Source organism: Theobroma cacao, chromosome 4 (assembly GCF_000208745.1).
Source record: "Theobroma cacao cultivar B97-61/B2 chromosome 4, Criollo_cocoa_genome_V2, whole genome shotgun sequence".
Taxonomy (NCBI): domain Eukaryota; kingdom Viridiplantae; phylum Streptophyta; class Magnoliopsida; order Malvales; family Malvaceae; genus Theobroma; species Theobroma cacao.
Window position 1 is genome coordinate 14,453,909 of NC_030853.1, and position 16,784 is coordinate 14,470,692.

The 16,784-nt window shown below is 35.8% G+C and overlaps 2 protein-coding genes and 2 pseudogenes across 3 annotated transcripts in view; 1 reads left to right on the forward strand and 3 right to left on the reverse strand.

Moving 5' to 3' along the window:
• Positions 949 to 3,204, forward strand: LOC18601479 (uncharacterized protein At3g28850). Its single transcript, XM_007032427.2, has one exon. It carries the CDS (start codon positions 1,669 to 1,671, stop codon positions 2,911 to 2,913), a length of 1,245 nt encoding a protein of 414 aa, XP_007032489.1. The 5' UTR covers positions 949 to 1,668; the 3' UTR covers positions 2,914 to 3,204.
• Positions 5,654 to 6,441, reverse strand: LOC108661576 (annotated as a pseudogene).
• LOC108661780 lies at positions 6,420 to 9,953 on the reverse strand (annotated as a pseudogene).
• The window catches only part of LOC18601481 (binding partner of ACD11 1), a 5,345-nt gene continuing 3,595 nt past the window's right edge, over positions 15,035 to 16,784 (reverse strand). For both annotated transcript variants that reach the window (XM_007032430.2, XM_018120219.1), the window contains exons 4-5: positions 16,489 to 16,602; positions 15,035 to 15,714 (exon numbers count right to left, since the gene is read on the reverse strand). In XM_007032430.2, coding sequence (XP_007032492.1) covers positions 15,256 to 15,714; positions 16,489 to 16,602 — 573 coding nt within the window. In that variant the 3' untranslated portion in view covers positions 15,035 to 15,255. The remainder of the gene's footprint in view (positions 15,715 to 16,488; positions 16,603 to 16,784) is intronic.

Here is a 16,784-nt window from a genome sequence, read left to right on the forward strand (position 1 = left end):
TTTTCCAATATCAAAATTAAAATTTTGCTTGGCTATGGTAGATATATTTGCATTTATTTAAGATGTAAACGTGTGAGAGAAACATAAGATCATTTTTTTTAGCAAAAGTTTTGTCTTGTACATATTTAGATTAGATATGAAGAATCAAAATCAACATCATTTATAGGTTGATGAATAACTTTAAATCAATTTAACTTTAAGACAATTAATATATATGGTAATTTCTCAAAACATGTACATCGTAATCAATACACTAAATCATAAAGCAAAGACAAGAATAGTAAATTAGTAACGTAAATAGTAAAATAAGCGAACGTTGACCTCTTTCTCAAAAAAAATAAATTTCTGATTTATACTTATTTTTGCATTAAATAAAACTTTGGACGTTATTTAGTGGGTTAAAAACATAAAAGGCAGGAAAATGTATGGATCAGCGGTGTGAGTGAAGCAGGCGGCATTAATAGTCTGACTGAAGCATTAATTCCCGCGTTTTGTAGACATTTACAATGATCCAATTGTTTGGTTTTGCAAGTAAATAATATTTGGGGAAGTCAAGAATGATTAAAGAAATCCAAAGTTTGTTTAGTTACAGGATACTCTACAAAAGTGTGTATTAAGCATTATCCCAAAACTGTTTGTTAATTGTTACAGTTATCAACAGTTTTTATTACTTGAACTGCTTCGTACCTGTCCTCCCTCAAACTATCTTTTGAAGTTGAACACTCTACTTTCTTTTTTAACTTGGTGAGCAAAAATGTTGGTCGTCAGTGTAAGGTTTAATATTCAACTAATTTCAATATTAATGAGAAATAAACCTAAAAAGGGGCTAGTATTAAAAACTGTAATAAAAAGCTCCTTTTTCATTTTATATTTTTGCTGCTTTTTCTCTTTCTGTGCACCAACCTATACAACTCACAGCTATTATCTCTCTCATTAAAAGCTCCCCCCTCAACAAGAATTTCATTTCTCGCTCACCACCAGTTTCCATCATCTCTCTCTAGAATTCATCTAGAGGGAGAAAAAAAAATTAAAAATAAAAAAATAATAATTTTGATCAATGATGATCGACCTTTCTCAGAACTTTTTCCACTTTTCTTTCCTTAATTCACATATCTTAACCTTCTTTCTTTGACTTTCTTTCCATCCTCATTTTCTTCTTTCTCTCTTTCTTCACTTTTCTTCTTCCTTGTTTCCTTCCCAATATTTTTTCTCTGTTTTCTTTTCTAAATCCCAAGATCTCTGCAACCCAATTCTCCTTTTCACCTGTTTAATCCAAATTCTCATCTGGGTATCTTCAGTTTTTCTTTTTTTTTTTCCTTGTAATGTTTCAAGTTTTTTAATTTATTAGATTATATAAACTACCAATTCTGCTGATATGAAGAAAACTATATCTTTTCATTGGATCTTTCACGTAAGAGAAGCTTCCAAGGAATTCTCTGATTCCCCCCCTTCCCTGTTGCATCATCACCTTATTTTTTTCGTTTCCAATTTTCAATGATTTAATCTTCACCAAAACCCCACCATTCCAGCTCATTTAACCAGGGATGTTCTCTTAATCTATTCATCACATCCCATTCCAAAAATCCCACATTTTCTTGATTTTTCCTTTTCTTTTCCCCTGTTTTGTTTCCCTCTGTTTTTTTTTTTTTTTTGGTTTTTTTTTATGTCATGGGTTGTGCTAGTTCCAAGCAAAAACGATGCCGGTATTGCCAGGCTCCTTATTCACCTGTTCCAAGAAGCTATTCAATGCATGTGCATCATCCGGCTCAACACAAGGGTGATAGCTACCATGTTGTAGCTTTAACATCCACCACATTAGGCTCTCTCAAGCTAGAAACCAACCACCAAACCAATGGCAGTAGCATCAACGTTGCAGCATTTAATGGCAATCTCGAAAACGGCAATAAAATCAATGGGAATGTGAAAGAAGTCGAGGAGGAGAGCAAAGGGTTGGCTATGGAAGTGATTGAAGCAAAAGTTTGGTCAAAAATGATTGAAGATAAGATCCCAAAAATTGTTCCGAAAACGCCGGTCAGGACTCCTCCTGGAGAGCCTGAAACAATTAATACATGGGAAATGATGGCAGGGCTTGAGGATATCAGTCCTCTTCGTTCTCCGGGTCATTTCAGGAGTTTTTCTTTTGATGTTGTTAGGAATTCAGCTCCAAAAGAAAATAGCACGGTGTCTCCAAACCCTATGTGGCTTCAAATGGAAAAAGATGATGATCAGAAATCGAATTCGGGGATTACGGATTTTGATCCGGAAGTAATTTCTAGTTTTAGGAAATCGCTTGAACAGCTTCCTTTCGATAACCCTTGTCATCTCAGGCCTCAGGAGAATGACAAAGAGCAAGATTATGAGAAGAACGTAAATGGGGTTGTTGTTTCAGATTGTAAGCTTAACAAGGATAAGGTTGTTGTGTATTTTACTAGTTTAAGAGGGGTTCGGAAGACATACGAGGATTGTTGTCATGTTAGAGTGATCCTGAAAAGCTTGGGAGTTCGTATTGATGAACGAGATGTTTCAATGCATTCAGGGTTTAAAGAGGAATTGAAAGAGCTGATTGGAGAAGTGTATAGAGGTGGATTGCCAAGGGTATTTGTGGGAAAAAAATACATTGGCGGAGCCGAGGAGATAAGGCGAATGCACGAGGAGGGTCAGCTAGAGAAGGCGGTTGAAGGGTGTGAAATGGTGGATGATGATGGTGGAGTTAGTGGTGGAGCTTGTGAGGCTTGTGGGGATATCAGGTTTGTGCCTTGTGAGACTTGTTCAGGGAGTTGTAAAGTGTATTATGAAGATGATGAAGAAGAAGAAGGAGAAGAAAATGCAGGTGAAGACGGTGAGTATGGCTTTCAAAGGTGTCCTGATTGTAATGAAAATGGACTTATCCGCTGCCCAATTTGCTGCTACTAATTAGTTCATTAAAAACAGAAAACCTTTTTTTTTCTTCTCTCTTGTGTTTTTCTTTTTGATCTTTCTTTGTGAGTTGTTTGTTGTACAGTGAGGAGTTTCCATGATATAATTTCAGTACAAGGAACCAGAAAATGTATTGTTATAAGCAGGTTCTTTATCATCACCAGTCATGTGCTTTTATGGCTGTATACTTATTATGTTTCCTTCTGAAAGGAAACTTAAATTGTATACTTTCCAACAAAATGGAGATAATACTTTAAGAGACGCAATTATAGCTCTTTCTTTTCTAAATCTTTTTGTATTCTTGGATTTGTAGTACGTATAGTAATTTCTGTGTACCTAGGCCAAGTGGAATTTGTCAGGTTGCAGAAACTGGAGGGTGTTTCCAGAGCAGTCCTAGCAAGACCCCAAAAATTCCAGCAAACCCAAGAAGCAGTTGTATGCAAACTTTTCCAGGGCTCTATCTAGTTTGATTCAGGGGTTCTAGATTCTGCAGAGAAGTAAAGGTTGGAGAAAACTAATTTGAGTGAAAACATGATTAGTTGAATTAATAAAAGACTAAAATGTCTTTTTGTAGGAGTGGTGTGGTTGAATAATTCAATCATCTAGGTGACGGTGAGAGGCCGACTTGTCTTTACAATATATTAATCCCCCTAAAGCTAAGCTGATTGAATTAACAATAAAGCATCTTATAGTAAAAGGGGTGGCCTAATAATAAAATTAGCAAGCCAAGTTAGGTGAAGAATGTATCAGGGTCAGCGTCGGCGAGTGACAAGGTCAAATCCTGTTTCTTTGGACCAAGGAGGCAAAGGAGTGGTTGTTTGTTGCCCTTGATTCTTCTCAGTTTTCAACTTTCAATGCCAGGACCCTTTCCCTCTTTGAGAGCTACAGATCAACCCCAAAAGGCATTGATTCCATTCGACCGCTATTTAAAAGACGGTATACTATCAGTTCTTCATTATCTCACTTGGAACTCCGAGAAACTGCAAAAGTCCAGAATTAACAATTCCACAATGAATTTATTACTTTAGCATCCAATTCAATTCGTCAAATGAGTTGAGCAAGACAACGACAACAGTTCTAGCCGATGGTCCATGAGGCAGAAAGAAATATATAAATATATATAAATATAATTGACTGGTTATATCACGGGCTATACATTCAGCCAGAGGAAGCAATCTAGAATTCCAAAGTTATCTAGTTGGATATTGATTTGAAATCTGCGTAGGGTGGAGCATAGCCTTCCGGCTGAGGATCATGTGAGATGCTTAAAACAATTAGATATTAGCTCAGTGCCATTAACAAAAGACGCTGATGCTAAATGACATCAAATACAATACAAGTAAGATAAGCCCAAGTAGTTTTTGCTTATTTCTTCACCTCCTCATCTCCCATTTCAGAATCATGTCATTGCTTTCACATTCATGGGGACCTTGGGGGCCTTTCAGCTGGAAAATCACAACAGGGTAAGTGCCATTTCCCCCATCTAATCAAATCATGTTTTGGTTCTCACATATAGAAGAAAATTAGTGCTCAAAAGATTGCGACTCAAGAGGTTAACAAACCCCTTTAAATCAGATACGTGTGCCATAACTGTTTCCCACAACAGTTCCATTGATCTGAGGAGAAGGGAAAAACTAAAAGAAGTAATCTAGAGGCTACAGCTTTTTCACAAGGCCCCATCTATGTGAAACGACCTTTTATGAAATGGGAAAAACGTATCAAAGCTTGACAATGGTTCTATTTGTCCTGTTGTAGGCGCAAAATCATGGGGGAAGAAAAAAGTGAGCCCCAACCTGTTTGATTATGATTTGCCATTATACCTTTTTTGCAATGTAATCATTTTCTGTGGCGTGTCGCATCTTTTATGAAATTGACACCTTTAGCCTAATTTGATTTTCTAAAAGCTAAGGCAAGCTATTTGACATAATCTGTCTAAATACCACTATGATTTGCCTCTATTAAATTCCCTTTAAGAGCAGCATTTTGTTAGTCTGGTTTTCTGCATTCAAGATCTTAAAAATTTTCTGTTTTTTGGACGGCATGGCTCGGGAATTAAGGCGTAAATTAGTCCACAATTTAGGCATGGAACTTGATAATGTTTCAAGTATAGCACATCAGGGAGTGCTTGATTGCTACCTGTTACAGAAAGAAATGTGTTAAATAGGTTGGCACTGGCAGAGTCAGGACAGGAGATTTAAGGAAATCAGATATTAGTTACGAAGAGACCAGAGGGTGTCAGCATTATTAAGCCGGTTTCTTTAATGTAAAATAAACAACAATGCAGTCCAAGCTTTATTTTTCTATAAATTTGAATCATTAATACCAAGATACAAAGCGAAGTTGAAATCTAAAATTCTCTTTTGGATGCTAACCTTTGGGAAAGGGTAGTCCACTATCTTGACTTTCTTCTAGCTGGTATAATTTACCTTGCAAGACCAGTCATTTGCTAAAAGAATTCACAACTTGTTGCTGGACCAGTTTAAATGAGTCGTCCTAATAGAATAGACTCTGATTCCAGTTCACACACAAGCATGAATTAAAATAAGGGGCTATGACCAAAGCTGAAATCATGTTTAGAGAAGGAGCATGAGGGTTTGGTGGTGGTGTGATATGGGAACAGACTAATGACGCATTCAGCGGAGCAGAACAAGTTGAATATCGACATGAGTCAATTCTCATCAGCAAAATGAAGACTCTAACATCAGATCCATTCCCCACATCACAAGATAAGATCACCTTCAAATCAAACATAGGAATCCAGATTCCAGACAAGTGGTGGACATGTGATATTTCCTTTCTTCATCAGACATTTTAAAGTTAAAGCATGAAGTTATGCATCAAGTTAAACAAACAAACAAACAAACACTAAAAAAGGTCATGTACAAATCCTATATTTACACCCATCTAACCTACCTAAGTCAGGGCAGGACCAAGTCATTGTACAGTTGAGTATACTAAACTGGTATGACAAAGAAGACTATTTATCAAAGGCTGGGAAACAAAAAACTAAATAGGGTGTTCTGTGAAACTTAAGTCTCTGTTTATTTCCATGGCTACCCAAATCAGCTGCAGGACTCAAAATGCCAGAAATCCAAAGTGCCCCCTTGGCACAGTAGCTGTTATTGACTACATAATTAGCAGCTGCTACAGTGTTTCACCCTGTAAAAGTTACTGCTATACAACTGCAGTCCCAGTAACTGATGCAACAGATTTGGTGATGTCTGAAACCTGATACTTCTCATCCATTGGTTTTACAGTTTGCATGCCAGTGTTGATCGTATCAGTTAGGCAAGCAACCTTGGCTGCTGCAATAGCTGAGAACTGATAGGACTCGTCAAGTCTTTGGCCTTTATTAGGGCATCTTTTACCCAAAACATAGCCCTTGGCTAGCATTGTTTTGACAACAGCCAGGGCTTCTCCAAGAGTAGAGATAGATTGGTCCGTATGAGTGACCCGCTAAAATTATGGATGGTTTAGCTTGATGAACTAATTGAGAGCAACTGAAACTACAAAGTGTAATACCATTATCCTTTACATGCAAAATCATTCCACAGCACACACATAAAATATCATGAAGAAATTGCCAAGAGACAATTCATTAAAATATTGGAAGCATGTAAAGAACATTGAACAGTTTTACTTGATTATTCAATTATGCTAAGCATGTAGCGAGGATAATCATGTAAGCCATTAGGAAAATATTTTATATATAAGATTAGTTAAAATAAGAAAATGGCATATTAAGAAACACATAATGACAATCATTAGGGATACCAAAAATACAAATATTCTAATTTTCACCAATGATCAACGTAAAAGCCATGAATTCCAACTACCAATTACAAAGAACACAGTCACATGATTAGTTAGTATTGATTTGCTTTATTCAAAACATGAATTGTGGTGAAAACCCAGATAAGAAAAGGAAACTTTAACTCAGTAAAGCTTCAAGATTGAAACAAAGTCAATACAAAAATGATAATATAAGTTGAAAAGAAGATCTGGGTATCTTAGAATTTGCATTAAAAAAAAATGCATTTTTTGAGGTTGAAATAAGGTGATGAGATTTTTTTGTACCTGTTGTTGCTGATGACATGATTAAGGACTTAAGCATTATCAGATAGAAGGGAGACTGACATTAAATCATTCATCTATATCCACCGGTCAACCAAGCCAGACCATTCTTGAAGCCTGCTTAGATAGTTCTCACAAGACAACCCAAGGCAGGTAATATGCTACTCTATTCAGGTGACTCGTAGAAACAAATAAGCTCAATGGAGCATGCTGGATTTTCTCATGCAGGCTGCGTTGTTCAGATAACAAAGATTAGTAGCATATCAGGCGAACGGGACACTGAAAATATGTACTGACCTGCAATTCTTCATCAAGATTAGCAGGGTGCTTTTAATTTGGATTCCAGACCAAAGAGCTTCAATCCTGAGAGCACAATGTCTGCTGCTTTCTTCTTTATATATCAATTAATATTTCATCTCACTCAATTGTATTACCATTAAAAGTTTGCATGCTTTCAAATTAGTAAAAACCTTCCTTGCCTCTTCCATGGTGCGATACTTGCATGTGCCAGATATAATTGCAGAGCATATAATGTTATCTGGAGGGAAACCTTCTTGCATCATTTCATTCAACACTTCGATCACTTTCTCGGCACCTGATTTACAAGCATGAAGAATAGTAAGAGTGAATTTAAATGCATTGGGCCCACTTGTAACATTCCCTAAGCAATCATGGACAAGCATCATAGCTGCATCAATCTCCCCAATTTTGCAGAGACCTTTAGAAAGAAAATAATACGCATCAATGGAAGGAACAGATGACATCTCTATTATTATATTATGGCAGATGCAAGCCTCCTTAATATCCTTATCTCCAACGTAACACATCATTGCAAAGCAAGGAGTCAGGCTCAAAATTCAAATGCTTCATTTCTTGAAAGAGCGACAATGCTTGTTTCACCTTCAGTCTTGTCGAGAGCCTCCATTAGAATATTGTAAATCGAAATACCAGTGCAACCTTTCATTTTTAACGCATCAAACACTTTTACAGCCATTATAATTCCTTCCTCCTTCCTAACCATGAAAGAGAAGAACTTAGAAAGAGCATCAATAACAGAACATTCTAACTTCTGCAACTGCTCTAGCAACTTGCAAAAGCCATTCATTTGTCTCATCTCTATAACGCCACCAACAAGCGATTCACAGTCACAAATCCTGGCCCCAAACCCTCCAAACCCTTTTGTAACCTGAAAAGGCTTATAAGATCTATCAATCTGCCTTGCATCACACAAGCCCTCGATATACCAAATGCTTGAACAAATCACAAGCAGACCCAACCTTCCCATCCTTCATAAATCGTTAAATCAAGACACCATAGATTGCCCTTTCAATCAAAATCCCTTTCTCCATTATCTCCCTAAACAACTCATTCCCCCCTCCACATCCTCCTACCCTTACACAACCATGAATCAATGTCACAAACATCATCACATCTGGCTCCACCCCATCTCTCTTCATCTCCTCCCAAACCAGCAGGCATCCAGCCAAATTCCCTTCTGAAACCAAGACTCTAACCATAGCCGTATAGGCTAAAAACATCCAGCTTATATAATTTCTCCCTCATCCTCCCCAAAACCTCCAGCATTTCCTCTATCTGCCCTGCCTTACATAACCCCTTGATCAAAATCATGAATGTGATACTCCCCTTTAAAATCCCCATACACTGACAATGCTAAATTAAATAACCCCGTTTTGACCAACAAATCCATTATCCAATTATACGAACAAACATGCAGCTTTATTCCAAAATTTTCATTTTTCAATACATATAATGAACCCTTTGTCTTCTCTTATTATCAGCATACATTCATATCAACAATTCAAACTTTTTTTTTTCAGTTGGTGGCTTTCCTTGGGAATTTATGAGTTCTGGTGATCAATCAGCAGCTCAAAAATGGACATTTCTATTGAGGCAATATGCTATAGCATTGTAAGAAGCGAAATAATGTTTATATCCTTTCTGTTTACCAGCCCAATGGAAGAACTTGGAACCCAGAACAGAGTTGTTTTGGACTTTGAGCACTTCCACAACAAGCGAATGGGGTGACGCTAAGGAGCTTGTTGATTTCAAAGACGATGGTGGGCCCCATGTGTACTGGTTCTTGTAGAAGGTGTTGATGATGAAGCAAGCAACTAGAGGGAATTTTCGGCTTTGCCGGGGTTTGGGAATGGACGGTGGTGACGGATTCTCAGAGAGGTGATGGGGGTCCCATTTCTCAAGATCGAATGGTGGTGAAGGTGGTAGAAGGGGTTGGAAGGTTTTGAGTAAGGGTAAACATATTTGGTCCGAACAGAATCAAATTCGGTTTGTACAGTTCGGTCAATTTGATTTCTATAACTTTTCAATTCCTTTTCTTGAGATTTTTTATCTGTTCGATTGGTTCTCGATTTCCAAAAAATTCTCAAACGAACTAACCAACCAAATTGATCTTAAATAATATATTTGTAAAATATTATCTATGTTTTTTATTTTTTAATCTAATTCCTCTCCCAGCTAGACCCAGACACCCAATCCCAATCCTCCCTGAGCCCAACAACTGCCAAAATTCCTGAGTCCCGACGACGACAAGGTGATGATTCTATTCTACATTAGTGCATCTTCACACTTCTTCACTTCAGTTCTTCTTCATCAGTACCCTAAATCCCCACAACCAATATCCAAAACTCTAAATCCCCTAAACCAAATCCCACCCCCAGGCCAAAATCCCTCCTTTCCCAACTTTCCCATATTCCCATTCCTTGATAGTCAACTCCCTATCCCAAAAGCCTAAACCCCCAAATTTGAAAAAAACAAAACCCCAATATCAAAATCTTCAGTTCTTCTTCAATAAGCAATTCTTTATTTGACTTGATTATAATATATATCTTTCCTCCTTTGCATCAATATATTATTTTATTAATCACTCACAAGTTACATGCAAACATATATAGTCATGAGTTTAGTGGTGTGATGGTTAATAAATGAAAAATATACTATTATTTTTTATACATAAAAAAACTAAACAATAAGCATCTTATACTAGTTTGTATTGTGAATATGATTATTTCAGTTTTCATCAAGTTCAAAAGTTCATGATTGGCTATAGAGAGAGAAGGTTTAAAAAATTCAATTACAGGTTTAACAAAGTAAAAGGACAAGATATAGTCATAGAGTGAGAAAAACTGAGCCGTTTTAAGTCAACAGATTACAGAATCTATTCACATAGAGGATTAAAATTCCAGATCATTATAATTTTTTTCACACATCATGGTTAATTATTTTCATGTCCTTGAATTTATTCAAGTGAAAAGATGCTGTTGAAAGGGAGCAACTTCCCTATCAAAACTGCGTTGTTTCACATTAATAATACTTTTAATAGTAATTTATTTCCTTGTTTTTCAATCTATTTTCTCTTGTTGGTAATATATAAGAACCAGGCTTGTATCGTTTGTCCATTTGTCCAATTATATTGTCATAACAGTACATATAATTGCATAATATCTACATAACTGCACTATATTGTTATAACAGTACATAACAATTGTGATCATCAAATTGTTTATTATACTTCGCATATTTGATATAATCCTGATTACTGACCTACATATGAATATATACTCTTTCTTTTGCAGATGTCAATGTCAACTGAAAAGGATAATTTGATTCCTACACCTAATGTGATGCCAGCTACAGAACCAATCTCTCAATTCTCTGCACATGATGGTGATGCAGCAAGAAGTGAAACTTTAAGTTCTAAATAGAAGAAGAAAACACTTAGGCTGAGCTCAGGAGTGTGGAATCACTTCACCAAATTTGTCAATGATGAATGTGAGAATAAAGCTAGATGTAATTATTGTGATAGAGAATTTTATGCTAATTCTAAATTAAATGGAATAACTTCATTAAAGAATCACATGGTTTCTGGTCAAAAGTTTTCCCGTGCTAGTGATGATTGTACTCAACCGAAATTAGCTTTTCAATTGGGAGGAGATGGGTCTTTAGGATGCCATTAAGAAGGGTATAGCTAAGATGATCATTCAAGATGAGTTGTCTGTTAGATTTGTGGAAGGATAAGAATTTGGGGATTTCATATCACCTACATGTCCTAGATTTCATGTACCATCATGATGGACTGTTACTAGGGATTGTTAGAAACTTTATATTGATGAAAAGACTCACCTAAAGCAATTCTTGAAAGTATCTTCTTTCAAAGTATCTCTTACCACAAACACATGGACCTCATTACAAAGAGTCAATTATATGTGTCTTATGGCTCACTTTATAGGCAAGGATCGGAAAATAAATAAAATGATATTAAACTTTTATCTCATTTCTAGTCATAAAGATGAGGCCATTGGGACAATTGAGAATGTTTGCGTGATTGGGGTGGATTGATAAGATTCCCATTATTACAATTGATAATGCTAGTTCGAATGATGTTGCAATCTCATACTTGAAGAAAAAATTTTAACAATTTAAGAAATAGTATCTTAGGAGGTAAATATCTTCGTATGAGATGTATTGCATATATTATTAGTCTTATTGGTGATGGATCGAATGAAATGAATGATTTAGTTGCTCATGTTAGAGGGACAGTGAGACATGAGACAATCATCGTCTATGTTAGCCAAGTTTAAAGAGTGTGTTTCATTTGCAAATACTCAATCGAAGAGTTTGTTATTTTTGAATGTTAGCACTAGATCGAAAAGTTTGAAAAGGCCTTCGATGCATTTGATGATGTTGATCCTTATTAGAAAAGTGAGATATTGATGGGAGATGTAGTGCTTAAACAAAAGGATTGAACAAATGTTAAGAGGTTTTATCCTTTTTCTTTTTTTTTGTTGAACCAGTTTTATGAATTCACCCTAAAAGTTTCAAATTCTTCTTATAACACTTCTAACACTTTTCTTGATGATGTTTGTGTTGTTTATTGCACTATACAAGATTGGGGAAGAAATCTTTATGTTGAGTTCAAATCAACGGTAAAGAGAATAAACTATAAATTTGACAAGTATTGGAGAAATGTAGAGAAAATGAATATAGTGCTTTACATTGCTTCTATTCTTGATCTAAAGAAAAAACTTCATTTTGTGAAATTTTGTTTAATGAAAATGTACTCTCCTGAGCAAGCTTCATTGATGACTAAGAACCTGAAAGAAAACAATGGAACAGTTGCTTGATGAATATAAAAGAATGTTTTATCCTAAGTCTATTGGTGAAGGTGGTCAAGCCCAAGTGAGCCAAATTACAAACAAGAGCAGAAAACATAATTGGATAAGTATTTGAGTGAGAATAATGCTACAGATGCTGATGACTTTGATGTTCTCATTTGATGGAAACTCAACAATAATAAGTATCCTATTCTTTCCAAACTAACTCGTGATGCATTGGCAGTTCCCATTCTTAAAGTTGCTTTTGAATCCGCTTTTAGTCTTGGTGGACGAGAAATTGATGCATATAGGAATTCATTTAACTCCTAAGCTTGTGTGAGCAACTTATTGTTGCTCAAGATTGGCTACATAAATCTTCACATTTCAATTCAAGTAACATTGAGTATGATTTGGCAAAGCTTGAGAAAGTTGATTTGGATAATTATTTATTTATACCATCATTTCATTTTTCTTTTTCTAGTTCTTATTTCTTTATTTCTTTTAGTTCTTTGTTTAACGCTGGCTTTTTGTTATGTTTGTTTATGTATTTTAGATTTGTCAAAGATTGCATTGGATCCCGTAATTGATTAGTAAAAAGGTATACTGACTTTGAGCCTTGAGATAATGTTAGCTACTATGAATATTTGCACGATTGCATTTAGAGAACATTCAGTTTATTCTAGCCCAAAATTTATAATAATCACAATTTTGTCTTCTTTTAACATGTTAAAGAAATGTGCATAAACTATGGCCTATTGGAGGAGCCGAGGAGGTCCATCTTTGAAGAATATTGTTGGTTGTTTGACCTTTGAACGTAATTTCTTGAGAATGTTGGCTTGAACTTCATTTAAGTTTGCCCCTTTTTTTTAAGTTGGATGTTGTTGAATTTTCCCTAAGAATGTTATTAAATGTTTGCTTCAATTTATTTCCTTTAAGCTGTCTTGTATCGTATGTTTTGTTAAGATGTTATGTTGGATTAGCTATGTTGAGATTTATACATATATATATATATATATGGGTGTGTGTGTGTGTGTGTGTTGTGTTGAGATGTTATTTTTATATATGTTATAATATGGTATGAAAATAGTTCAGTTTTAGAGAAATCAACCATACCAATTAAAGTGCTCTCGCTGCAGCGAAATTGCATAAAAAAAAATTATCAATTGAAGTATTTTAAAATTCAATCTGTGGAGAATTTTTATATTGTTCAGTTAGTTCGGATTTTTTAGTCAATCGATATGATTTGTTCAGGTTTCAATATTTTCAGACCAAATCAACCTATTGCACAGTCCTAATTTTGAGGATGTGGTGGTTGGAAAAGAGGCCGCCATAGAAGACAGGACGGTTTCGAGAGGTCTTGCGGTGGTCATAAGAAACGCAAGGTTTTGGGGGTTTAGCAGGGAGGACTTGGCTGGCATTTTGGAATTTAGTAGTGGATTTGATATTCTTGTTGTTACGTTGGTTCTGACAATGGTTGCATCAGATATTCTTATTGAAAGGTAGGGGCCTTTTGCATCTGTTTCAGTTTCAATGGTCTCCTAAAATCATTTATGATGGAAGGTTTTGCGATTCGCTTGGTACGGACCATCTCTGCAAAGAAAGTGAATTTTTCAATCGATTTAGAAAATTTTCTCTCTGCATCTTTCTCATCAACCAAACACAACACAAAAAAGCCAAATCATCTCACTGTCCACACATTAGCCCAAAATTCAACAAACCCTAATTCCCAAAGATAGCAATTTCAAAACCCTAAAATCATCAGGATCGGTATTATTAAGACACCAACAATCGCACTCAAACCTGAAAACTCCTACAGAAATTCAACAATCCCCAGATAAATGCAACTTAGTTTACATTCAAAGTAATTCAACTTAGCCCTAATTACCTTACAAACATACTAATTAAATTTAACAATAAATCACAAGCATAAATCGAATAGGAAAAAGAGAAAAGATAAGGGAACGAGCCTACCTCAGATTTGTTGCGACTCTGTTTTTTTCTCTCTTCCTCGCTGCAACTCTAAAACGGGGGAATGGGTAAAGGGAAAGAGAAGCGGTTAATTAATGGGTATTGATAGAACGCAATAATATTTGGGAAAACTGGGAATTTTGCACTCCACTTTCTGGGGCTTTGCATTTTTGAGTAAACTTTTATCTAAAATTACAACTTTAGTCTAGTTTATCTTTGTCCAGCTTTCTTCTTTGGGACTTGACAAAATCCCAAAGTGAGATTTCTATTTCGATGCAGTGACATGTGTTTAAAAAGTAAAGGGAAGAAATTTTAAGTTTAAACTTGACATAGCATGGATCAAAAACAATGTAATGGTAATGCTGCTAACACTGCATGAGCCAGGCTTAGAAACTGGCTAGCTAAAGTCACTCATTAGTGATTAAGAGACTTTTAAGTTGATGAATTGAAGTAGTTGCCCGTAGATTTAATTTGACTGCCGCATCATTTTTCCTTTCATACATTTGAATCACAAATGGAATACTCAAAAGGTATGTTCAAATCTTAGAATTCCCTTTCGGATGCTAACCTTTGCTAAAGGAGTAGTCATTAGTCTAACTATCTTGGCTTTCAGGACCAGTCAATTGCTAAAAGATGTCTGAACCTGTTAGCTTAAACGAGTCCTTTGTGCATCACGGTCCTAGTAGAACATACCATGATTTCTATTCACACTCAATTTTTGAAGGATCATCAGGGTTCGCCGAAGGTGTTATATGGGATCATAATCACGCATTCGGCGGAGCGGGGGGAGCTGAAAGCGAAAATGACTCAATTTCATCACTAAACTGAAGACTCTTAACATCCCTACATTACAAAATGAGGTCACCTTCAAAATCAGACATAGGAATCCATATTCCAGACAAGTGGTAGACATGTGATACTTCCTTTCCTCTTCAGACATTTTAGAGTTAAAGCATGAAGTTATGCATCAAAATAAAACAAACAAAAGTCAAACATGTCATTTATCAATCCTACATTTACACCCATCTAACCTGCCGAAATCAGGGCAGGACTAAACTTTAAGTCATTATACAGTTGTGTATACTAGACTGATATGAAACGGAAGACCATTTATTTTTATGCAAAAACAAAGGATGGGAAAAACAACTAACTGGGTATTATGTGAAACTTAAGTTTCTGTTTCTTTATTTCCATGGCTACCCAAATCAGCTGTAGCTTGAGCTGCACGGCTCAACATGCCGGAAACCCAAAGTGCTCCTTTGGCAAAGTAGCTGCTATTGACTGCAGCATTGGCAGCTGCTACAGCAGTTCTCCCTGCAAAAGATGCTGCTATTACAGCTGCAGTCCCAGTAACTAATACAACAGATTTAGTGATGTCTGAAACATGATACTTCTCATCCACTGATTTTACCGTTTCCATGCTAGTGTTGATCTTATCAGTTAGGCCAATTTTATTGCTAAGCTCAGAAACCTTGGCTGCTGCAGTAGCTGAGACCTGATAGGACTCGTCAAGTTCTTTGGCCTTGATAAGGGCATCTTTGCCCAAGACATAGCCCTTGGCTAGCATTTTTTTTACAACAGTCACAGCTTCTCCAGGAGTAGAAACAAATTGATCCATATGAGTAACCTGCTAAGATTATTGATGGTTTAGCTTGATGAACTAATAGAGAGCAACTCAAACTACAAATTGGGATATCTTATTCTTTACATGCAAAATCATTCCACAGGACACACATCAAATATGATGAAGAATGCCAAGAAAAAATCATCACCATATTGGAAGCAGATGAGACCATCAAACAATTTTAACTTGGATTATTTGTTCTACTAAGCAAGTAAATAGGACAATCAATTGAGCCATTAGAAAAATATTTATATAAGATTTATTAAATAAGAAAATGGTATATTAAGAAACAAGTACTGACAATTAGTTGGGATATCGAAACTACAAATGTTCTTTTTACATGTAGTTCCTAAATAATTAGACAAGTATTTTTTTGTCATAGAAAAGTAAAAATGTTTCCATGCCCCATGTTGCTCATCATTTCTGACCAGCCAAAATAAGCCAAATCATGCAAAACAGTAGATAAAACTGCTGCAGCAACCTCGGATGATCCTAACTTTCGGGATAGCTCCCAATTTCCTCATCATGTCAAAAACAATCTATATTCATCTCACATAATAAATAACCATTCCCTGATTATGAATCTAGGAACACAGTGAGATAGTAAACTCAGAATGACAACTTATTCCCGTCTTCAACACTTATATTACCTTTCTGTCCTGTTCTTCACAATTCCTCAAATTTCAAAACACAAAAATTTAGATAAAACAACCTATCATCATCACAAAAATTGATACCAATCAATTTGCTTTCCCCATTAAAGAAATTAACGCATACCGTTGAGCTAGTATCCTCTAGAGCCTTCCATGAAGAACCTTCCCAAGGATATGCATCATCTATGTTTGAACCCCACCTTGCTATGCACACAGACTGATCAACAATTGTAGCTCCCTGACACATCAAATATGGGTAATGATGAGAGAAGCAGTAGCTGTATAAAATATCAGGAAGGCAGGGTGCATGACTTTAAATTGCTAATGTTCAGTGACATCCTAGCAATCTCAAGTTCAGAAAACATTTAAACAGCATAAAAATAATTAAAAATCAATAGAATTAAGGAGTCACTTCCCACC